Here is a 25,330-nt window from a genome sequence, read left to right as displayed (position 1 = left end):
AACACTGCCATTTGAACAGGACCAACCCACTGAAGATGAGAAGCCATGGATTGAATAGACCAGGTACTAACTGCTTGGCAGGTGAGTGAGGCTTGGCCCTTCCAAACTCAGTTGACCCACCAGCTGAATCCACCCCCTTCAATGATCCCAGGTGAAAAAGCAGAGGAACCACCGAGTCGACCTAAATTATAAGAAATAAACTGTAGAGAACTAACTTATAAAATTTAGGGCAGTTATAAAATTTGTTCTGCAGCAATGGCTAACAGTCATTTTGTTTTTGTTATTATGGACTTTTTAACTAATTACAAATAAACGAAATAACAGCACTGAATGCCTCATTTTGGCCTGTACAGGATCCAGTTTCCTCTATGGTCCCAGGTCTTCTCCGGAGGATTGTAGGTTTCCAGGATGCTAGTGAGACCCAGGTCCAGGTCAATCTGTGTAAGTCCATCCCTCTGGCCTGTGATTGGTTCACCTGTAGACCAGTAACCCACGTCGTCCAATCAGGGAATTGAAGCGATTTTTAAGGCCCCGTGTCCTCTGCTTCCAGTTTTCCAGGGAGCAAGAAGGCTTGCAGGAGGTCCTGCCCCTCCGACCTCAGCGCAGTGAGAACCAGCCTCTCCTTGGGCTCAAGTTGGGGCCCTGTGGCCAGGGTAGTAAGACCTGCTGACTCCCTGGACCCTGGGCACCCCTAGGAGTCCGAAGTTGAGTTCTGAGCGCTTGAATTGTGCTCGATCTAAATCAATTATCATCAATATTATTTCCTGGGAAATACTTGGCCCATGTTTCTGGTAACACCAGAAAGGCACTCTTCAACTGATCCCTGATTTTGTCTTCTGAAGGGACAGAATAGGACACAGGATTTATTTGATGTCCCAAGAGGTCCCAAGGGTCATCTTTCCATTTGTGTCAAAATAATAATTTCAAGACAAACAATTGCTAGCTATAAAACAAGGATTTACTTCTTCCTTTTACCAGATATTGCCGGGCGTGGTGGCTCACTCCTGTTAATTCTGGCTACTCTGGAGGCTGAAGTTAGAGGATCGCCAAGTTGGAGGCTAGCCTGGGCAGTTTAGCTTCTCAAAAAGAAAAGGCTGGGGATGTAGCACAGGGGCAGAGCGCTTTCCTAGCACGCAAGAGACCAGGGTTCAAAACCCTCAGTACGGGGGTGGGGGTGTCAAATATTACTTTGTTGGTCCAGGCTTCCCCCCAAAACAAGCCTGAACCCAAAAAGGGTTGAGGCCCCTCAAGAGTGCTGCAGCCTTAAAGAGCAGAAAGATGCCAGATCCTTCTGGCTCTCCCAGGGCTGTGCGAGGGGCGCGTCCACGGTCCCAATGGGCGGGCTCAACTCTGACCTCCTGTCCACCCTCTGCTTGGCAAGACGGCAGAGGAAGCCAGGAGGAGGAGAGGGAAAACAAGACGAGTCCTTGTCATCGAAGGCAACCTGGAAACAAGGGTGCAACCGAAAGTTTATGATGTTAAAGGGAACCCCTTCGACGCTTCTGTGCGACCAGGCCCCCGGAGCCCGTCGCGGCCGAGAACTGCGACTGCTGCGCCCAGCACCGAATCCGTTTGGCACGCTCGGAGCGAAACTCGGGAGCTGGGTGAACCGGGAGTTTCGGCTGTGGGAGCGGGTGTTGACCAAGCCGCTGAGACTCGCGCGACCACTACCAGAGTGGGGAGCAGATCGTTGAAAACAGCGCGTCACCTGCCTTCTTGAAAGTCGCCGCGAGGAGCGCGCGGGAGCCACCGCTGGGCGAGGCAGCGGCTTCGGTTAACCGCTGAGCTGTCGGGGCCGCGGAAACCCCATGTGGCTTCTATTATGCGAATGCTTCTTTTGCAGAATTAATCCTCTAGTGGTTGGCATGGGGAAGTAAGTGCTGGGCATGTAACCAGGTAAGTGGCACCAGCGGTAGTGGTGACCTGGTATCCGGGAGGCGCTCGCTAGCTCCCCTCTCCCCACCTGCCCAGAGCGCAGCTGCAATGGAAGGAAGTAACCAGGACCCTGCACAGACCCCTGGCCAGGGACCAGGGCTTCGCTCTTCTTCCTTCGCTTGTCAGGCTCTTGAAGTGTGGCAAAGAAGTTGCCCACATGCGCCCAGCTGAGGCCAGGCACCGTTAGGTACTGCTGTGGGGCAATGCAGAGCTGAGGAGTGAGGAGAGGATCTTGCCACAAACGCCCCAAGGGGTGTCTCTAGCCTGACATGCTCTGGGCTTTCTGTCCAGTGCATGAAATCTTTTGTGTGCATTCAACTCTTTTGTGCCATAAGAAGGGGACAAGAGAAGGGGCCTTCAGGTAGAGAGAAAGAACCAGACCTACCACCCTTGGGAGTTGGATTGAGTAGCCCACCTGCTCCCCCTGGAGGCCTGGAAAGAAATACAAGAAGTGACTCACAGCAAAGGCCCTAAATGTCACACCAGATCAAGAACACAAGTACCTGGACATGGCTGCTAAGTGTCCCTCCAAACTGATATTCTTTGATTTTCAAGTAAAAATATAGAAGTAATTTCAAGCCGACTTCTAAATCACATTACTCCTTTAGAGGACTATTACAGTAGTTAAAATGTAGCTTATCGATTACTCATTTGTTTCCAGTGAAGCAGTGGCAGGACCCAGCAGAATGCCAGCTCAGCACAGGCAGGCCGGCTGTCCTCGGTGGGCTGGGCAACTGCCCTGCACAGACCCCTGGCCAGGGACCACCAGGTCCTCGCTCTCCTTCCTATGCAAGCTGGCTGTGCTGCTTGCACTGAATGTCAAAGACATTCTTTGGATCAGTCCGTGAAAAAAAGATTTTGTTTCTATTCTCATCTCTGCCTGCCACTGCAGGAGCAGAACTTACCTGATATAGTGACAGCCACCCACCTCACTTCCAGGCAGCCTATCCCAAAAGTGACAGAGCAGAAGGGCTCAGAGACCGAATTAAGATGCTAGAATCATTCTTTGTTAAAACCATGGAAAACAGAGCTTGCAGTGAGGGAAAGAGATGGGGCAGGGTAGCACATTTCAAATAGAGGATAGAAGGTGGTTTGAAGGGTGATCTTGAGTTATACAACATTTGCATGTCCTGACTCACTCAGTGCATCAGTCTTCCCTGCTAACGAGGACAAATCTGAGAGCAAGTAAGCTACATAGGCAGCAGGTGTCTGGACCTGTGCACATTTGCTCTTATCAAGGAGCTTTGGAGTGAGGATGCCCAGCGTAACCCCAGGTAGCCAGTGACCTGCTGAGCAGACACAGCTTTATCTGCATTTTGTGAGCAGAGGACTTGTGTGTTCAGAATGAGTATCACCATGGTAAGAGGTTAGGGAGAAGAGCCCAATCATGCCGCTATTAAAGGACACTACTTCCAATGCAAAACACAGAAGATAATTCAATGCATGTCAGCTGACACCAAAGAGGAATTGTGGCTTGAAAACACAAAATCAGTGGAAATGAAAGTGTTGGAACCCTGTGGCTGCATGCCCGGAGACACAAAACATAGGTCTTGCTCTAGGACTGAATGGACCTGTGTTTCATGTGTGGATTATTTAAAGATGCCACATTCCCGCTGTGAACTGTAAACACAATAACTTAGTCTTCCAGAGAGTCTTAAGCTTATCAGGACGATGTGTTAGGTAACAAAGTGCGTAGGAGTGAACTATTATGGGATGCAGCTTATTATTGAAAATACTGATGTATAGAACAAGAGAAATGGAGCGGTAGGAAAATTCATAAGGTGTACAGAGTAGACTGTGAAAGATTTCAGAAGAATAAATGGAGCCCATGTGCAGTAAATACAGAAGAAGAGGATGGAACAGAACCAGAATGCTGCCTTTACATAGAAAAGGATGGACCAACCAGGTAAGATTTACTGTCTTTTTTTTAATTTTTTTTTTTTTTTTGGTTTTAGGTGGACACAATATCTTTATTTTTTGTGTGTGGTGCTGAGGCTCAAACTCAGTGCCTCACATGTGCTATGAGTGCTCTACCACTTGAGCCACAACTCCAGCCCCAGATTTACTGTCTTTAACCATTTTCTGTTGCTATAACAAAATGCCTAAGACTGGGTCAGTTATAAAGTTTATCTAGTACACCATTCTGGAAGGTAGGAAGTCCAAGATCAGATGGCTATATCTGGAGAAGTTCTCATGCTATGTCAGAACATGGTATATGGCATCATATGGTGGATATACAGGCTAGAGTGGCAAGTAGGAGTGTGGCAAAGAGGTCAAAAATCACAGGTACACTTGCTTTGTAACAATCCAATCTCATGGTAACTTATCTAGTCCCCACCAAGACCCAAACCCATCTTGAGAGACTTAATCCAGTCTCTTAAGAAAGATATGACTTCGTTCATGAAGGCAGTAAGTCCAGGACCTCACACCTCCTGACACTGCCACCTGGAGGAATTAAGCCTCAACATTAAAACCATAGCACTTACTTATTCACAAGGCTCAGATATGTTCGCTCCATATTGACAACTCTGACATCCTTATCTTGGTCCCCATTAGTGACACCATTCTGTTCCTGAGTCCCCTGCCTGAACATGGAGGTAAAAGTCATGGCAACTCAGCAGGACCCTTGTGAGCAAGACTCCAAGCCTCTGTCTTCTTCCAATAGGACAAGTATGTGCTGACTCCAGTCAGCTCCCATTAATTGATCCTTTTTTTCTAATTTTCTTTATCGCTAAATTTAAAGATTCAGTGAAATGAGCATATCAAGATTTTCATGCTTCACCCCTCCCCGCCCGCTTTTTCCCAGGGATTGAACCCCAGCCTCGCCCATGGTAGAAAATTGATTGCTCTATCATTGAGTTACATTCCAGACTCTTTCCTTAATTTTTTAAAAATTTGAGTCAGGATCTTACTAAGTTGCCTAAGCTGGACTCAAACATGCAATCCTTCTGCCTCAGCCTCCTGAGTAGCTGGGATTATAGGCATGAGCCCAGCAATATCAAGCTTCTTCAAGCCTTTTGGTTGAGTCCCCTCTGGGACAGCCTGGCTGGTGATGTAATAGGAGGCTCTCATGACACCAGGTAAATTCCCACCACTCTGGGAACAACTCACACTTTGCCAGTTATGAGAAAAGTTGAGTGTAGAAACCCGAGTTAACTGGTGCCATGTTCCTGATATATTTCAGTGACATATTAGCCCTTCCTCTAGATTGGGGCTCAGGGAAACTGCCTGGCTATTCCATGCCTTATCTAGTTCTTATCCTGGGATACCTCTCTCCAATATCTTCCAGATGAGTTCTGAGAACATCAGCCCAGCATCCTGGGCACACTGCACAACCTTCACGGAGTGCTGGAGGTGTAACAAAGGATGTGTGCATTCTGTCTATGGCAGACAGAAAGGGCTCCAGGTAATGATTGTGAAGCATCTCTCCTGGAAGATCCTACCAGATAAGTTGTTCAAACATAGGGATGTCAATGACCTCAGGCAGGGGCCAGAGAATGCCATCTAAGAGCTAGCGGCTCTTCTGCTAGGCTGTTTCTGGAATAAGACTCTGAGCCTATCAGAAAAAATATGGGACAAAGGAAGAAAAGTCTGGGCATATTCCCAGTGTCCTGGGTCATCTGAGAATATTCTAGTTTTTCATTATGATATTCTACTTATATTCTTTATGGTATGAAAAGATACAAGTAGCACATAAGTTCCTGAAAGGTGCTCAGCATCATCAATTATTAGGAAAATGCACATTAAAAGCACAAGATACATACTCTAATGATTAACATTTTTAAGCCAGGCATGGTGGTACACGCCTGTAATCCCAGCAATTTGGGAGGTTGAGGCAGAAGGTCACAAGTTCAAAGCCAGTTTCAGCATCTTAGCAAGGCCCAAAGCAACTTAGTGAGATCCTGTCTCTAAATAAAACATAAAAAGGGCTAGGGATGTGGCTCAGTGGTTAAGCATCCCTGGTACCAAACAAACCAAAAACATTTTTAAAAGGCAGACAATTCAAAACATTGAGGATGTCAACCAATCAGAGCACCTCAACTGCTGGTGGGGATGTGGAATGAATAATGCAACTACTTTGGGAGACCATTTAACAGTTTCTTATAAACTTAAAAAATGTACTTATAAAAGGACCCACAATTTAGTTCCTGGGTGTTTAACCAAGAGGAATAAAGCTATAGCTACACAAAGACTTGACACAAATGTTCACCACACCTTTACTTGAAATTGCCAAATCTGGAAATAATGCAGATATCCATCAACCAGTGAATGAGCAAAAGAGCTTTGGAGTATTCATGTAATGGAATTCTTTTCCACAACAAAATAAACAGCTGCTAATCACACAACATTTTGCTAAGCAAACTATTTCACTGACAAAGGAATTTGTACTGTAGAATTCTCTTTATCTGAGGTTCGATAACTCACAGTATTGATAAGTAGGGTTAGAATTATATGACCAGTAGTCTGGAGCTTGCAGTGGTGTGGGGCGGGATTGGAGAGGGGCATAAGCAGTGGTATACTGGAGCCAGTTCCTACTGGATGATGAGCCCATTGTTAAATTTTCGGAATGTTGGTGAGCTGGTTGTTGACTGCAGACATTATTAAAGTTAAACTTACAATTAAATACATTATATTAAAACAAAGGTAATGCCAGGCACATGCCTATAATCCAAGCAATTTGGGAGGCTGAGGCAGGAGGATTGCAAATTTGAGGCCAGCCTCAGCGACTTGGTGAGACCCTAAACAACTTGATCCTGTCTCAAAATTTAAAAAAATAAATAAGTGCTGGGGATGTGGCTCAGGTAAGCACCCCGGATTTAATCCCCAGTACCCCACACACACTCGCACACACATACACAAAGGTAATAAACACACCAATCTTCTTTACTATGACTTTACTATATTTTACTATTGCCTGTGCTCTTGAGGTTATTTAGAGCTATCGTTAATGTGAGGGAGAAATACTATATAATGGTACGCATCTCTTCCCAACTCCACATGGAGTAACATCGGGTCGTGGGAGTATTGGAAATCAGTAAACACTACAAATCAGGCCTTGATTTATCATTTTTCTTTAATTGTCTAGACCTGGGAAAGTAGCAGAAAAAAATGTTTATGATGCCAATTAAACTTAAAAGTGAGTGGTTGTTTATAGCTGTTAACGTTGTAAATAGCACAAAAAAAAACTGAGGAAATATTCTTCTGGTATTCAAAAACTGTCAATCTGATTCAGGCAAGAAGTTGCTAATGTCATTGACAAGTGATGTTCCAACATTTCCTGTGGCACTTTTGGCTTACTCCTTTAAGTAAATGAAAATCGCAATCAACATTTGTGTCAGAACTACACTATTTTACTATTAATTGCAGCCATTGGTTGGCTATAGATCCAAGACAGTGGCAAAAATCAATGAAAACATTTGTGATAATCAACTGGCTGTATGGAATTTACAATAAAGAATACCATATTTTTTATTACTTATAAACTATACAAAATGCTTTATTTTTTATCAGTTTATTTTTTGTGTGTGTGGTGCTGGGGATTAAACCCAGGGCTTTCTACATGCAAGGCAAGCACTCTACAAACTGAGCTATATCCCCAGCTCCTATACAAAATGCTTTATATCAGTAAAATTGACAGGATTTTTGTTATGCTAAGTTATTAGTGCATTAAAAATTAAACATATAACACTTTTCCCCCAAGGCCCTGCTGGTAAACATTTCCCCACATATTACTGAGCACAAGGGAATATTTTAAGTAATAAAAATTATCTGTATTTTAATTGAAGTGATGGTTTCATGGTACATACATTTGTTAAAACTCATCCAACCGTCTATTTAAAATGTATGCATTTTGTAGTATGTAAATTACACCTCTATAAATTTGATTTTTATCTTTTTATTTGTTCTTTTTAGATATACATGACAATAGAGTGTATTTTGACATGTTATACATATATGGTGTATAACTTACTCAAATTAGGATCCCATTCTTGTGGTTGCACATATGAGGAGTTGCACTGATTGTGTATTCATATAAGAACATAGGAAAGTTATATCTGATTGATAAATAATAATAACATTGGGGACAATTGATTGACAAACTGATAAAGACCTCAATGAATTCCACAGTCACTGCAAAAATACTTTGTGAATCACAAAAGTTCGTTGGTTTATTTTGAACTTCCTTTAAGCCCAGAGCAGACAGAAGTCACCAATGATGAGGCTTGAGTTCCAGTTTCATGGCCAACACATCATGGGAACTTAAGGTCCTTGCTCCTGGGGCCAGCACATGTTTATCTCTCATCCTCTGAAAATATCCAGAAGTTCATCTGCTGCAATAATCTCTGAGACTAATAGGACCCCACAGTAATTATCAGCTGGGAGTAAAGGAAATGTGTGGTTTGTGCTTTTTGAAAGCCTCTTTGATCTAAGTATTTGATGAATTCTCCATGGAGACACACTCCAGTCCCCAGCCCTTTATTACAGCAGGGGAAGAGGAATGGCACCATCCAGGCACTTGGAGGCAAGCGCTAGCCACTGCTGGAAAAGAAAAGCCAAGTCAGAAAGTTAAAGTATATAACACAAGGGGAGAATCATATATTTGGGTGTTCTGACTTAATGAAACTGAATAATTACAGTGTTTGGGAAATAGCCAGTCAGCCCATTTCATTTTTCCTTTCAAATATCACATAATTCTATCAAGATTTTTATCAAAAAACAAAATGTGCATACTGATGACATTCTTTTTAGTTCTATCTGGACACAATGCCTCTATTTTTATGTGGTGCTGAAGATCGAACCCAGTGCCTCACATGTGCTAGGCAAGCACTCCACCACTGAGCTACATCTCTAGCCCCCTGATGACATTCTTATAAAGAAAAAGTAAGTGATAACTAAGCTGTAAACCATGATAAAACAAGCTTAAATGGCATGTGGAAAGATTTACAGATAGGCATAGAGCTCCTAAGTAGAAAATAATTTAAGTCAAGATCAACAGAGGTTCGGGCTGGGGTTGTGGCTCAGGTAGAGCGCTTGCCTAGCATGTGTGAGACACTGGATTCAATTCTCAGCACTGCATATAAATAAAATAAAGGTCCATTGACAACTAAAATTTTTTTTTTAAATCAACAGAGGTTAAAGAGAAGTTTCTAATTTTCCAACTATTTTGATACAAATTTTTTTCAACTACCATCTGTCATTAAACCTTTTGTGAGAATAATATAAGCAGAGTCCTAAGAAACATACGTTTAAATGATCTTATACAGGTCACTTTGCCTTGTTAAATAATAATCCACATAATTACAATTGTATTGCCTTTTTAAATGTATAGCAATATCCACGATATTCAAGTGTCATTATTTTTTGTACTGGGCATTGAACCCAGGGGCACTTAACCACTGAACTGCATTCCCAGCCCTTTTGTTTTATTTTGAGACATGAGTTGCTTAGGTCCTCAGTAAGTTGCTTGAAGCTGACTTTGAAATTGAGATCCTCCTGCCTCAGCCTCCTGAGCTTCTGGAATTACAGGCGTACTCCACCATACCTGGCCACAATTTACATTTATTTTGATATAGTTAGAAAGTTCTATATTTAGAAATACTTAAAACATTTAACAAAGACATGGGATTGATCTCAATTGCACTTTACAGGTAAGAAAAATAGAAATTTGGTATGAGAACACTTTTTGCAAGTTTTATCTATGCCCTCATCATAAATAAAGCAACTGGGGCTGGGATTGTGGTTCAGTAGTGGAACGCTTGCCTGGCACATGTGAGGCATTGGGTTCGATGCTCAGCACCACATAAAAATAGAGGTATTATGTCCATCTGCAACCAAAAAATATTTTTAAAAATAAAGCAACTGTATCATGTAGGAGAATGTGTATATGAGTGTGTGTGTGTGTATATATATATATATAATATATATATATATATATATATATATATATACACACAAGCTTTTGTATCAATATATATGCTTGTGAACAAAAAGAGACACTGGTCTTCACTATTGTACCTGGGATTGAACTCAGGGGCACTCAACCACTGAGCCACATCTCCACCCTATTTTGTATTTCTAGTTATAGACAGGGTTTCATGGAGTTGCTTAGAATTCATCAACCACACTTTTGCTGAGGTTGGCTTTAAACTCATGATCCTCCAGCCTCAGCCTCCCAAGCCTTACTTGCTGGGACTATAGGCATGTGGCACCACATGGGCCGGTCTTCCCCATTTTTATGAATTAAAATCCTGTGTGGGCTGGGGCTGGGGCTCAGTGGTAGAGCTCTTGCCTTGCATGTGCAAGACCCTGGGTTTGATCCTCAGCACTGCATAAAAATAAATAAGTGAAATAAAGGTATTAAAATATTTTTTTAAAAAAATCCTGTGCTACCAGGCATGGCAGCTACAAACCTGTATTCCTAGCTACTAGGAAGGCTAAGGTGGTGGAGGATCACAAATTCAAGGCCAGACTCAGCAATTTAGAAAGACCCTAAGTAACTTAACAAGACCCTGTCTTAAAATGAAAAATAAAGAAGGGTTGGGGATGTGGCTCAGTGGTGAAGCACTGGATTCCTCATGTATCATGTATTATCTGGGTTCAATCCGTAGTGGGGAAAAAAAAAATCCTACCACTAGTCTTGTTCTCAGTACCCTAAGCCAGGCAGCTTGTAGTTTAATATTAGCGAATTGGAGCTGGGCATAATAGCACACACCTCTAATTCCAGGTACTAGGGAGGCTGAGGCAAGAGGATCACCAGTTCCAGGCCAACCTGGACAACATGGAGAAACCTCTCTTAAAAACAAATCCCAATAACAGCAATAAAGTATTGGCGAATCAATCAGCAGGCATTTACGGAGAGTGATCACATGTTTATGATGCCTTCCTAGAAAGATGGACATTTATAACTTTGTGATTCTTCAGTTGCTCTGAATAATCTCAGTTTATTATTCCCTTTATATTCTTCTGGACCCAGCAGAAGTGTGCCTTGAAATTGTCTATCACTATGAATATGTACTGGCTGGGACCGTTTTGTCTGATACATCTTCATTACCAGTTGACCTTTGGATTTTCACTCTGAAATGATTCAATCACACAGATAATATTCACATTAATAATTAATCTTGTATTAGTGGTGAATTGGGGTGATTTTATAACTAATTCCTTGTAGGTAATGCACTATTATATAAAGGACTAGAGGAAAAATTCCTCATGTATCATATCATGTCGGCACAATCCCAGGAAGAAACAGACTGAGTGAACTTCAGGGAAGACAGCTGAGCCCTAGAAGTTACTTGCTAACGTCACTCAGGAAAGGAGTAGACCCTCCAGCACAAAGCAGTATTGTCTAAAACCAGATCTAGTCACAGTGCCCCATATTCTCCTTGGACCAAGAAAGTCACTTGGGCTCTTCAGGATGGCAAAGACCACAGCCCAGGTCTGTGGCTACCGATGGTGCTGTGCACCTAAAGAGTCCACCTAAAACCACTTGGTAAAGTGCTGCACTGGGGCATGGAGACAATGCTGAGGGTTGTCTAGGATTTAGGTGCAGCTATGGGGCTTTGGAACAAACCAGAAGTGTTTCATGGCCTGTTTGCAACTGTTTGCTCACACATTCCCACTGGAAGCTTCCAGATGGTTGGTGTGTTTATTCACAACCCACACGGTCTCCCAGAATAGGGTCATTTGCTCACCACTTCCACCACATTCGCCGTATCCACATCCCATCCCATTCCAGGCAGAGAATTTTTACCCTGTCTATATGCTGAAGCCAGTTTCCACTAGCTTACAAGTCAATTTTTACATGTTTTGAAAATGCTCAAGCTGTTTTTTTTAAACATAACCATTATAAAAATTTAAATTTTGTGCACTTACGATTAAGCAAATTATATTAATATATGAAGGTAATAAAGACTCAAAACATCAGTCCTAGTTATTGTATTTTACTCTTATATTTACTCTTGAGTTTATTTACATCTGTTGTATCTCAATAGCAGGAATACAATACAGTGATGTGCTATAGAAATGTCCCTTCCCAATTCAACTGCCTGTTCAGAGGCTTCACTTCAGTAGAAATTGGCCATGATGAGAGTATTTATACCATGGAAGTCAACAAATGCAACAAATCAGGATTTCTTTTGTTTTACTTGTTCTAAGAGGCTTTGTTACACATTGACCAGCCCACTGTTGGATATTGTCATGTCTCTCGCAGGACTGCAATGGGTTGAACAGTCAGTGAGGCTGGTGAGTGGCAGAAGATACTCCCAGCAGAGTGAATGGCCTGAACAGACACTTGGAGGTATATTGGTCAGTTTTCCATTGCAATAATGCAATACCTGAGGCAATCTGTAAAAAGAAAAGGTTTATTTTAGCTTATGATTCCGAAGTTCCACTCCATGATCAAATGGTCCAATTCACTGGGCCGCAGGCAAGAGTAGCACATCATGATAAGCTGATGCAGCAGAGAAAAACACCTTATTAACCAGGAAGCAAAGAAAAAGGGGTCCCATGATGCTCTTCCAGGGCATGCACTGATAATGTAAGGACCTCCCACAAGGCCCCACCTACTAAAAAGGTCCACAGCACCTCCCAATAGCACCACCTAGGGACTAAACTACACAATAGCCCTTTTAAGGGACACCCATATTCAAACTATAACAGAGATAGCAAGAGGTAGCAAAGGGCATGACCCAGTACAAGACTGAAACTTTCAGAGAAGCTGAGTCCTGCCCAGGGACCAAAGAAAACAAGGAATGGAAATCCTTTGGGCAGATGCAGTGGAATGAAGCTCCCTTCCCCCCACCCCAGGAAAAAACGAAAGAGAAGCTCTAAAGAGAATTCACTGTGGCAGAGGAAAAGGAGCCCCTAACCTTACCCCTCACCCTAGAAAAATCGCAAACCCCACTGATCCGTCTACACCCAAAGGAAGCAGATTGAGAAAGTGGACAGTGAGTCTGCCACTGGGCAGAGGCCTCCCACCAGGTGAGGTGGGGCTGACTGAGGATCCCTCTTTCTTCCCTTACCCCACCCCCAGCCCCCACTCATCCATCCTTATAAGCATCATAGCCATCCATCCAGCATTTCTAAAAGATCCAAATGAGTCCTTGGTCCTCTAGACTGCAACAGTAATATGCCATTGACTGGAGGGTTCAAACTGTTAACAGAGATTTTCTCACAGTTCTGGAGTCTGAGATTAAGCTGTCACCAGGGTTGGTTTCCTTGGTGGCCTCTCTCTTTGGCTTAAAGATGGCAGTCTTCTCCTTATGTCTTCTTGTGGTCTTTTCTCTGCATGTCCTGGTCTGATAAGGACATGAGCCACAGAGGATTAGGGTCCACTGGGGGGTTAGGACTTTAGCATAGGAACTTGCTGTGAAAAAACAATATAGCGCCTAGGAGCCAAGATCAGAGGAGGCTCTGGAGAGGCAGACAAAGAGCAGCCACCTCTGGGACAGAGGAACAGAGGAAAATTTTGCTCCTTAGATAGGCACAGGGGAAGTGTCTGCCTTTGTCTCCTCAGTGCCTAACACTCTGATTGCCACTGAGTCGACATTTCTTGAATGAGTGAATATCTTTGTAGAAAGAGAAAAGGCAACTCTTTCTCAGGAACTGGCAAGAGTCCTCCCAGTTTTATCTAAGGAGAGGTGCTCTTTGGATCAGGCAGGTGTGAACTAAGACTTCATCCTGGCCCCCAATCATCCAGGGCCATCGTTTGCATCAAGTTCCCCCAAACCAAGGCCAAAAGGTCCATGGAGGTGTACAGAACCTGGAAGAGGGAAGAAAGGTATCAGTACCAAGCCGAGAAGTCAAGATTAACACAGGCCTATGTCATTTTATTATGCTCCACAGATACTACGTTTTTTACAATTTGAAGTTCTGCAACAACCCTGCATCAGCCAAGTCCATTTTTCTAACAGTTCAGATGGTCATTAGCATTTTTTAGCAATGAAGTATTTTTAATTAAGGTATATATTGTTTTTTTTCCGACATAATGCTATTGCACACTTAATAGATGATAGTATCACATAAACATAACTTTTATATGCAGTAGGAAACTGAAAAATTCGTGTGACTGGCTTTATTGCTCTATTTGCTTTATTGCCGTGATCCACAACTGAACCCACAGTATCTCTGAGGTAAGCCTGGGTATTTGATGAAACATATATCAATTAGTGTCCTAGCCCTTTGTCATCGTGTATTATTTAGTTACACATTATATTTGAGGTGGGATAAGTGTGCATTTCTTTTATGCTTGACATTTTATGTAGTGGAAGCTTTACAAGTCAAGGACCTGGGAGGCTCTCAGAATGGCCCTCTGCCTGTTCACTTTCTAGCCATGAGAAGGAAGTCACGGTGAGGTAATCCTACTGCTCCTCATTCCCCTGCCTGGAGATCTCACTGTGAGAAAGAACCTGGCCTCCCAGCAAGTGGCCACACAAAGTAAAAGACACTGCACCTGTAATCCCAGCAACTTGGGAGGATGAGTGGGACAGAGGATTACAAGTTCAAGGCCAGCCTCAGCTCTCAGCAACTGAGCGAGACCCTGTCTTAAGACAAAAATAAATAAAAAGAACTGGGGATGTAGTTGCTCACTGCAACAACTCTATAACTGATTTTAAAGGAGACCCTCTTTTTTAAACGTTTCTTGTTGGACCCCCTTTCCCACCAGGCATAGATGACAGCTGTCCCTAGGTCAGTGTAAAGAAGTTGAGGGGCTTTGCTCCTAGAAGTGTTTCAGAACTTGGCTGATTGGGAGGAAATGAGGAAGTGGACGGGTTTCAGAAAATATTTTTGCTTTCCCAGAAAGAGCATAGTATAAAGAACAACCGTGGTTTGACTCAGCCACACCAGTAATCCTGGGTCCTGATATTCTGATACCACACTGAGCTTCAACAGGGAGCCAGAAAAGATGATGAAAAAATATCATTCTGCATACTGCATGCAATTTCATGTAAAATAGGTGTGGTGAGAGCAAAGAAGCATCAATATCTATTTCTTAGAACCAGATAAGAAGGGAAATCAGCAGCTACAAGACAACCATCAGACCCAACCCCACTCCACGGTATTTTGTGCCTCCAGATTTTTTTTTTTTTAAGTGGGCCAAATTCTCCTTCTGCCTTGAGCATCTTATCACTGTCACTGTGTTCAGTGGTACTTTTCCATGATATAACCTCTTTATCAACTGCAGGACCATGGCTAATAAACTCATGGAAAACCACTGATTAAGACATAACCTTTAAGCGTGCGAGGTAACAACATGCAAAACGACACGCAGCACAAATAGCGCTGGAGTCCAAGTTCACCCGCCAAGCTGGCTATGGCTCTCGGAACGAATCCGGGCATATGATACCATAATGGAGCATGAATTTACAGCCACAGAGATGTACGAGGGACATTAAAGCTTCCTCTGTAAGGACACACTGCCTGGCGAAAACAACAATTACGGTATTTTCTGCTTTGTATTATGAGAAACACCATTCCTTTCAGTAGAGTGTGGGCTCCCTCTGCTGCCAGCAGGAGATACCCAGACACCAGGCACTTAGACACCTGAGCAGACAAGGGGCCTGTCCTGGGAAGAGGAAGATTGTGCTGAACGTGGCAGAGGACAGGCTTGTTCTGTAGGCACAGGTGCTGTGCAATTCTGGGACTATTTGTGTTGGTGCTGCTATTGCTACAAGAAGCAAGAAGTAGAAGTAATGGAAAAAACACAAAGAAATTCTATCTGTCCACATCACCTGTGTTTGTACTGAAAAATATATCTCAGAAGCCATCTTGAAATGCAGCCTGCAGCCCCTGCTCGCTTGCTTGCTTGCTTCCTTTCTGGTCCACCTCTTGTCTTTTGACTGACAGCAGGATAATATCAGACTTTCAAGTCTCCATTTCCATGATAAGTCTAGGTTGCTTTGGCCCATACTGACCAGTTCTAATTGGAACCTGTTTATGGCTGGGAGAATTATCTTTATCTCCCTGGCTTCCAGGATCTGGTCTGTGTAAAGTTCACAAAAGTCCCCTACTTCAGGGTAACTTGTGTTCTTAGTGGCATTTTGAGACCTGCATTTCTCCTGAAGATAGCAGGTAGTTTGCTGTAAGCCAGATAGGGCTGTAGATAAATTGCTTTTTTAAAAGTTAAGGCATGTGCTGGTCAGCACAGGGGGGCCATTTATAGAATTATTCCCTTAACCTCATGTGCCCACCACTGGCATCTGTCTGCCCCCTATCATTTTAATATAGCCATCCTCACAGGAGAAATATTTTTTTAATATTTTGTACTTGTAGATGGACAGAATGTATTTTATTTATTTGTATGTGGTGCTAAGGATTGAATCCAGTGCCTCATACATGCTAGGCAAGTGCTGTGCCACGGATCTACAGCCCCAGCCCACAGCAGACATATTTTAATGCCACAACTTTGATGTGTCCATTTTGACAAACCCCCCCACCAAAAAATTAAATTCCAGCTATTTATATTCCCAAGTTTAGGTGAGAGATCAGGAACTCTGACCTCTGGAGATGGACAGAGTATGAGGAGTGAGTAAGGGTCAAGCACACATGTTGGACCCCATGCTCTTTGAAACGAGGACCACACTTGCTCCTCCCAGGAAAAACATCCAATTCATTCTGTGACAACTGTCACATGATCAATATCTCAAAATCTGATTTCTCTCTTAAAGTTCTAATGGCCGTGATTTCAGTTAGTCAGCAGAGGTGGAACTTCTGGATGAGGCCAGTATCATGTTACTGGGGGTATATTAGATACTGGGTGAAAGGTGAACAGATACTTGCTAGTTCTCTGGATGATATGTATTGATACATGGTCACCTATTCCCACCTGCAACCTGCACAGAAAAATGTTCAATTACAGTTCTGATGGTGTCCTTAAAAGCATACATTTTTATTTCTTCAGTTTTAACACTCACGGCATTTCTTTGGCTAAGAAGCCACCAGACAGTCATTGAGATGAGAGAGGAAGGTGGTGTAGTCACAGCAGAGTGGAGGTGGGGAGAGATTTTGAAGAGACAACCGGAGACTCAGATGACTTGGATGTGAAGTGAGACAGAAATAGAAGTCAGGTGGACTCCAAGATCTTTGCCGTGTGGCCATGGGGGTGCCTGTGTTTTGACCTGGTGTGTTTTTTTTTTTAACTGAGATAGTGAACAATCGAGGGGACAGGTGCTAAAAGGAAGTCAAGGCTTTGTTTGGAGTGCAGTGAGTTTCAGATGCCTATGAGGCCTCGTGGAGAAGTTGAGTGTGCAGGTAGATGCCCTTTCCTCAAGTTCCAAGAGAGTGTGGGGCTGGAGATAGGACCTGACAGGTATTAGTATATATAGATAGCACTGGGGGAGATTGCCAGGAAGTAAGGATGGAGGGCCTGGACCAGAGCTCCGGGGGCGACCCACAGATAGGGTCAGGAACTGGGGCCAGGCAGATCCAACAAAGGAGTAACTTCTGCTGGAAAAGAAAACTAGGAAGCCAAAGGCACATGTTTCAGTGAAGAGCCAAAGAACAAAAATCCTGCAGGTAGATTGGAAGAATTACTATCCAGTAGTTGAACTATGTTCAACCACTATAATTGAACAGATGAGTTGCAGAAAATTCTGATTGGGATGGGTTCAACAAAAAATGAGAGGTGAAGGGCTGAGGATGTAGTTCAGTGGTAGAGTGCTTGTCTAGGAGGTATGAGCCTTGGGTTCCATCCTCAGCCTGAGATGGGGGTGGGAGGAGAGAAAGGAAGGAAAAGGATTTGAAGACAGCAAATAAAAACTACTTTTTAAAAATTTCATTATAGAAGGAGGGCAGAAAATAGAACAGTAATAAGAAGGATATGGGGCAACTAGATAAGTATTTGGTTTTAGGTATGTATGTGTAATGGTTAATTTGAATTGTCAACTTAATTGGATTATGAGATGCACATGATTAAGGGGCTTATGGGTGTGTCAGTGGGGGTGTGTCTAGGAATGATTGGCATGTGCAATAGCCAACTGAAATGGACAGCCTCCCTAAGAATGGGCAGCACGGTCCAATAGGATGATAGCTTGGATGGAATAAAATTTGGAAGAACAAGGAAGCTGCAGCAGATGCTAGCTCAATTCTTGAATGGGTTCTTGATTGCTGCTCTGATCCTTTCCATAGCAGCCTCTGACAGTGATTCTCCAGAAGCCTCTGGTCTTGAACTAGGGTAGCACCATTGATCTCTCTTGTTCTGAGGCTTCAGCCTGCCTTTGGACCATGCAGCTACTGGTTCTCCCAGCTCTCCAGCCTGCAGGCGGCCATTGTGGACTATCTGGCTTCTGGTCATGTAAACCAGCCTGATAAATCTTCTTATAATTATACTATAATTAAGTTCTAGAGAACTCTGACTAATATGTACGTGTGCATTCATGTATCTATTGAGACAGGGTCTCCCTGTGTTTCCCAGAGTGGTCTTGAACTCCTAGGCTCAAGCAACCCTCCTGCCTTAGCCTCCTAGTATCTGGGACTACAGACATATGCCACTGTGCCTGGCTTGTTTTATTTTTATTTGTAATAAAATATAGATAAAAGATATTTTGGCATTTCAACCATTTGTAAATGTATAGTTCAGTAGTGTCAAGTGTATCTACACTGTTGAGCAACCAATCTCCAAAATTCTTTTCATCTTGAGAAAACTGTATACCCATTAAACAGCTCCTCATTCCCTTCTCCCCACCAATCCCTGGTCACAACCGAGCTACTATCTGACTATGACTACAGCCAAGCCTCACTCTACCACATAGACACCTTCCAAGAAATGCATCATTAGTCAACTCCATTATTGTACAAACATCACAGTGAATTTACACAAGCCTAGATGATATAGGCTAGTCACTCAATATGATCTCTTAATGGGATCAAGAAACAGGAAATAGAAGATTTACGGGGCCACTTCCAGTGTAATGCAGTATACTGTTTCACAATAAATAATTTTTATAGAGTACGATGTAAAATAATAACAAAAGTATAGTAAATATAAAAACCAGTAACCTAATCATTTACTAACAAGTACTATGTGTGCTGTACATAATGGCATGTACAATATTTTCATATGACTGGCAGAGCACTGGGTTTATTTACATCAACATTCCTACTCACACTTGAATAAATGTATTGCACTGCAATGTTACATTGGCTATGATGTCACTAGGTGATAGGGATTTTTTGGCTTCATTATGATCTTATGGGACCACCGTCTGTTGTTGACCAAAATGTCATTATGCAGTGTGTGTCTCTGTTCTAGAGAGTTACTCTCCTCAGGCTGCCATACCAAATAGCATAGTATGAGTGACTTAGACAACCGAAATCTACTTTCTCATCGTTCTAGAGACAGGAAGTCCAAGATTAGTTGGCAGATTTGCTTTCTTCTGAGCTTTCTGTCCTTGACTTGTAATTGACCACCTTCTGGCTGTTATCACTAGGCATTTCTGTATGTCCATCAGTGGACACTGGGTTACTTCCACCTTTTGGTTATTGTGGATAATATTGCTAAGAAGTTGGTGTACAAAGAACTTTTAATTATTTTAAGTATATGCCCAGAAGTGGAATTACTGGATCCATGATGTTTAATTTTTTGTGGACCCACCATACCACTTTCCATAGTGGCCCACTACAGGGCAGGGGATATAGCTCAATTGGTAAGAATGCTTGCCTTGAACGCACAAGGCCCTGGGTTTGATCCCCAGCAACACATACACACACACACACCCATAGTGACCCACCAAAAGTAACAAGGGTTTGAATTTTTCCACATCCTCAACAATACTTGTTCTCAGGCTTTGTTTGGGTTTTTGGTTTTTGTATTTTGATAGTTTATATCCTAATGGGTGTGAGGTGATATATCATTGCAATTTTGCCTTACATTTCCTTAATGGTTAGTGATATTGAGCATCTTTTCATGCTTACTGGTCACTCGTATATCTTTTCTCTTTATGGGTGGTGGTGCTGGGGATTGAACCCCATATGATAGGCAAGTACTGGATCACTTGGACCCCAAATGGACCTCAAATAGACTCCAATTCCAACTGTGTGTGTATCTTCTTCAGAGGAATATCTATTCAATCCCTTTGCTCATTTTTTAATCAGGTTGTTTATTTAGCCATTGTTAAGTATTGTGTGTGCAGCTTTATTCAATGCTACTCAATGTAGCATAGAAAATTTCATGACCTTGTTGGAAACATCTAGATGCTTTAGATTTTTAGATGTTTCTTTTTAGATGTTTAAAAGTATGCAACACGAGGTGAGAGTAGAGGGCTAACCCTTTGGGTATTTCTTGTTACTTCATAAGAATGGTTGTATTTGGGGAATGGTGTAGAGAGTGGTGACACAGAATGGGAGAGCAGTGTCTGAAATCAGGGGTTTCTGATGACTTCACAGCTGTGGCATGCTCGGTGCCTGGGAAAGTTTCTGTGCAAAGGTGCAGGATGCCTAGCTGCTGTGATAATACCCTCTATAAGGACACTCTGTGCTAGAGTCTTATCAGCCTCGACCTTGATCTCAGGCACACAGCTCCTGGAAATAAAGGCACTCTCTTGCTAGAGGACCACAATGTTTCACCAGCTCAGCTGCTCCTGAACCTGCCAAATAACAGTAACTTTAAACAATGAACTTTCTTGAGAGCTACACAAATCTCCTAACATTGCACATTGCAACTGTACAATGTTGCAATTGCATAATGTTGCTAACTCTGTAATTTTCATAAATACAAAGAATAATACTTGCATAGTGTTTAATCTGATTAATGAGACCTATATAAATAAAGATTGCTGGTGTAATTCTTTAGACCTGCTTCTCCATCAAAGAGCAGAGCTCCACCTGACCCAGCTGTTATCCTCAAAATCTGAATCCGTGAGCCTTTATTTTTCTTATTCCCCTTTTGCCCTTCACAGGAATCTGCAGAATGGAATTGTTAAAGTTGACATCTTGGAGAGCATGCTGACTGTCCACTTGGTGGTGGGCAGAGAAAAGTATACAGGGAGAAGCTCCTTTGATTATTGAGTGTCTAGCCATTGTTCTATATGTGCATTTTAATTAATATTGCTGGGTATTAAAGAATAAATCCTAATGGCCAAAGTTCAATAGAAGTAGCAAAAATAACCCCTATGTAGTTTTTAGGAAAAAACTATCCTCTGGGAATGGGTTTTGTTAGTCTACCTCCTGGAGCTAGGATTAGTCTTGAACTTTGTCACTGGATGGTGAAGAGGGAGAGAAGGGAGGGTGAGTGGAAGGGCTCTTTCCTAGTATCTCCTTATCTACAAGATGGTTTTAGATTATAACTCTAGGCTTACGTGAATTTTTTTGGTAAAGTACTTGTGTCTATCAGGCATGAAGTTCATACTTTATTTCACAATATCTAAGCTTTATGGATGTCCTGAGGTGGCGGTGTATGGTAAAAAGTAGAGCTAATAGGGACTAGTAGTGTAGCTCTGGAGTAGAGTACTTGTCTTGCATGCCCCGGGTTCAATCCCCAGCACCCAAAAGAAAAAAAGTAGAGTTAGTGAATTAGCCAACTCGTAAATATCTTTTTGATTATAACAACAGAAAAGATGCGTCTTGGATGTGGAATTGTTATGTTTCTGGGCAGTGTGTATCAGGACTTGTTCATTAGGCTGCTGCGGAGGGGCAAAAGGAAGCACACAGGGAGAGATGGGAGCAAGTGTGCATAGATTTACATTTGGATAAGAGCCACTGACATTGTGTACATCTGCTGGCTGTCATAGGACTATTTTAACTCACTGAGAAATGTCTTCATACTAATATTTTAGTATAAGTTAGATAAAGAACTCTGAGAAAATCATGCTTGGTATACTCATTGCTTTATGTCTCGCTTTGAATTGAGCATTAGCAGAACATAGTATTTTAATTGTAACACTGCCAATACATCTATCTACAGCCTTGTTGCCATTTCTGTTTTCAGCGAGATTCTTGTCCAAAGAAAAGCAGAATTATAGTTTTTTTTTTCTAACAGACTGAGTTGGTATAGTATATTCTTGGTTATCAAGAATACTCACGTAGTTTTGGGATTTTGAATTGCTGAATATTCATGATGTGTGGAGAAGCACAATAAAAACTACAATCTCTATCACACAAAATGGGGTGTTGGGTCTATATATGCAGGACTAGGAAGACATATCCCACTGAGTTGCTTGTGACTGGAAGACTTTGTTCTTTGCTTCTTGGGTTTTTCTCTTCCCTGTAATGCATGAATTCATTTTAAAACATTATATTTTTAAAACCTGGAAAAATTAGAAGGGATATTTCACTACCCATTGTAAAAGATTTTAAGAATATACTATGAAAAATTGGACAACTTAGAGAAACGGACAAGTTCCTAGAAACACATAGCTTACCAGGACTAAATCAAGAAGAAATAAGGGCTGGGGATATAGCTCAGTTGGCAGAATGCTTGCCTTGCATGCACAAGGCCCTGGGTTCAATCCCCAGTACCACAAAGAAAATCCAGAACCAGATGGTTTCTTTGGTAAATTCTTCCAAACATTGAAAGAAGAATTAACACCAGTCCTTCTCAAATACTTCCAGATAATAAAAGAAGAGGCAATACTTCCTAACTCACTATTCCAATACCAAAGCCAGACAAAAACAAGAAAACCAAGAGGCTTACTCACCATGACCAAGTGAGATTTATTCCTGGAATGCAAAGATTGTTCAACAGGTGAAAATTGGCCAATGTAACACAATACGTTAACAGAATGAAGGAGAAGACTATGTGATCATCTCAACTGATGAAAAAGAAGGATGTGACACAATTGAATACACATCTATGATAAAAGCACTCAAAAAACTAGGAAAAGAAGGAAACTACTTAAGTATGACAAAAGCCACATATTAAAAAAAAAAAAAAAACACCAGGAATATCAAACTCAATGGTGAAAGACTGAAAGCTTTTCCTCTAAAATCAGGAATAAGGCAAGGATGCTGGCTTTCACCACTTCTATTCAGCACAGTAATTGAAATCCTAGCCAGAGTAATAGGGCAAGAAAAGAAATGAACTACCCAATTGGAGGGAAGAAGTAAAATTATCTAGGTTCAGAGATGATATGATCTTATATGTAGAAAACTCTAAAGAGTCCACCAAAAAACTGTTAGCATTAAAAAAATCCATCAAAATATCAGATACAAAGTCAACATACAAAAATTAGTTGCAACAATATGCAATCTGAAAAGAAAAATTTTTTTGATGCTATTACAAACTCCATTTGTAATAGCATCAAAAGAATAAAATACTTAGGAATTATTAATCAATGAGGTCAAAGACTTTTACAATTAAAATCAAAAAACATTGCTGAAAGAAATTCAAAAAGTCATTAAATAGACATCCTATGTTCATGGATTAGAAGACAATATTGTTAAAATAATATTACACACATTTAATGCAATTTCTACCCAAATTCCCTATTTTTTTGCAAAAATAGAAAAAAAATATATCCTACAATTTATATGGAATCCCAAAAGACCTGAAGTACAAAATAATCTTGAAAAATAACAAAAGTAGGAGGATTCACACTTCCTGATTTGAAAACTTACTACAAAGCTATAGTAATCAAAACACTGTGGCACCAGCATGGACACTTGGGTTACTTTCATCTTTTAGTTACTGAGATGACCATAGACCAAAAAATAAAATAGCCTACAAATAAACTGTTAAAGATACATTTAGATAATTTCTGACAAGGATGCCACAATATTCAATGAGGAAAGAGAAGCCTTTTTTTTTTTTCCAGTTGTTCAGGGATGATTTTTTATGTGGTGCTGAGGATCAAATCCAGCAAGGCAAGCGCTCTACCGCTGAGCTGCAATCCTAGCCTGAAAGGGCAGCCTTTTAAACAAAGGTACTGGTAAACTGACTATCCAGATGCAAAAAAAAAAAAAAAAATGGAGATCTGTACCCACAAACCATACAAAAAATTACATCAAAAATGGACCAAGAAANTAAAAAATAAATATTAAAAAAAAAGAAAAAGAAAAGGGAAACATAGGAGAAAATCTTTATGACATTAGAATTGAAAGTTATTTCTTGGATATGACATCAAAAGCACAGGCAATTAAAGAAAAAATAGATAATTTGGACTAAATGAAAATTTAAAATTTTGTGCATTAAAAGACACAAAAATACCAGTGGGACTCTAAAAATTTCCTTATGACCTCCCAATAAAACTGGAAAAAAAGGGGAAAAAAAAAAAGACACAAAAATATTTTATTCCATGAAATGGAATAAAATATTTGAAAATCATATATCTGATAAGGCTTGATATTCAGTATATGTAAAGAATTCTTATGACTTAATAGAAAAGAAACCCTATTTTTAAATGGGCAAAGGACTTGAATACACATTTTTCTACAGAAGATATTCAAATAGCTAACATGCACATGAAAAGATGCTCAATATCTCTAATCATTAGGGAAAGGCAAATTGAAATCACAACATAACCTCCGAGGACCTATTAGGATGGCTATTTAAAACAAAAGAAAATAAGTGAGAAGGTGGTGAAATTGGAACTTGGTGCATTGCTAATAAGAAGGTAAAATAGTGTTTCCCTTGTGGAAAAATTCCTCAAAATTTTGAACATAGGTTTACCATGTTCAGCAACTCCAATTCTGTATATGTACCAGATTTTTTTTCCCTTTTTTTAAATGGTATTAAGGATTGAACTCAGGGCACTCTTCAACTGTGCTACATCCCCATCCCTTTTGATTTTCTATTTGGATACAGGGACTTAATAAGTTGCTGAGGCTGGCCTCAAACTTGAGATCCTCCTGCTTCAGCCTTCCCATACTCTGGGATTAAAGGCCTGCCACCACTGAATCAGGTTTACCCAAAATAATTGTACAGATACTTGTACATCCAAGTTCACAGCAGCATTATTCACAATAGCCAAAAGATGGGCGCAACCAGGGTCCACTGATGGATGAACTTTTTAAACCAAATGTATTGTATACATACATAGGATGGAATACATTCAGCCTTCAAAAAGAATGAAGTTCTGATATGTGCTGCAACATGGATGAAGCCTGAAGACATCACACTAGGTGAAATAAGCCAGTCACAGGACAAATAGTGTATAAATAGGTACATTCACAGAGACCACAAGTAGAAAGATGTTTGTCAGGGGTCGGAGGAGGGGGAAATAGTTATTTGGTGGAGTTTCAGTTTGGGATGAGCGGGTAATCCCAGCAGCTCAGGAGGCTGAGGCAGGAGGATCTCGAGTTCAAAGCCAGCCTTAGCAAAAGCAAGGCCCTGAGCAACTCAGTGAGATCCTGTCTCTAAATAAAATACAAAGTAGGGCTGTGGATGTGGCTCAGTGGTTGAGTGTCCCCGAGATCGATCTTGATACTCCCCCCAACCACCACCAAAAAAAAAAAAAAAAAAAAA

General features: G+C 41.4%; 1 protein-coding gene and 1 long non-coding RNA gene across 2 annotated transcripts in view; one reads left to right on the top strand and one right to left on the bottom strand.

Annotated features, from left to right (window-relative positions):
• Positions 1-2,813: 2,813 nt before the first annotated feature.
• Positions 2,814-25,330, top strand: part of Pdcd5 (programmed cell death 5) — a 29,249-nt gene continuing 6,732 nt past the window's right edge. Inside the window, exon 1 of the mRNA XM_048791000.1 lies at positions 2,814-3,841. Within this exon, the coding sequence (XP_048646957.1) occupies positions 3,755-3,841 (87 nt within the window). The 5' untranslated portion in view covers positions 2,814-3,754. The remainder of the gene's footprint in view (positions 3,842-25,330) is intronic.
• Positions 12,283-23,876, bottom strand: LOC125612619. The gene is made up of 2 exons (XR_007343096.1): positions 21,951-23,876; positions 12,283-13,696 (listed from the first exon to the last, which is right to left on the bottom strand). It is a non-coding gene; the product is annotated as an uncharacterized LOC125612619 (long non-coding RNA).

Source organism: Marmota marmota, unplaced genomic scaffold (assembly GCF_001458135.2).
Source record: "Marmota marmota marmota unplaced genomic scaffold, marMar, whole genome shotgun sequence".
In the NCBI taxonomy this organism is placed as follows: domain Eukaryota; kingdom Metazoa; phylum Chordata; class Mammalia; order Rodentia; family Sciuridae; genus Marmota; species Marmota marmota.
The sequence above is the reverse complement of the archived record's forward strand: the minus strand, read 5'-3'. Positions and strand labels throughout refer to the sequence as shown.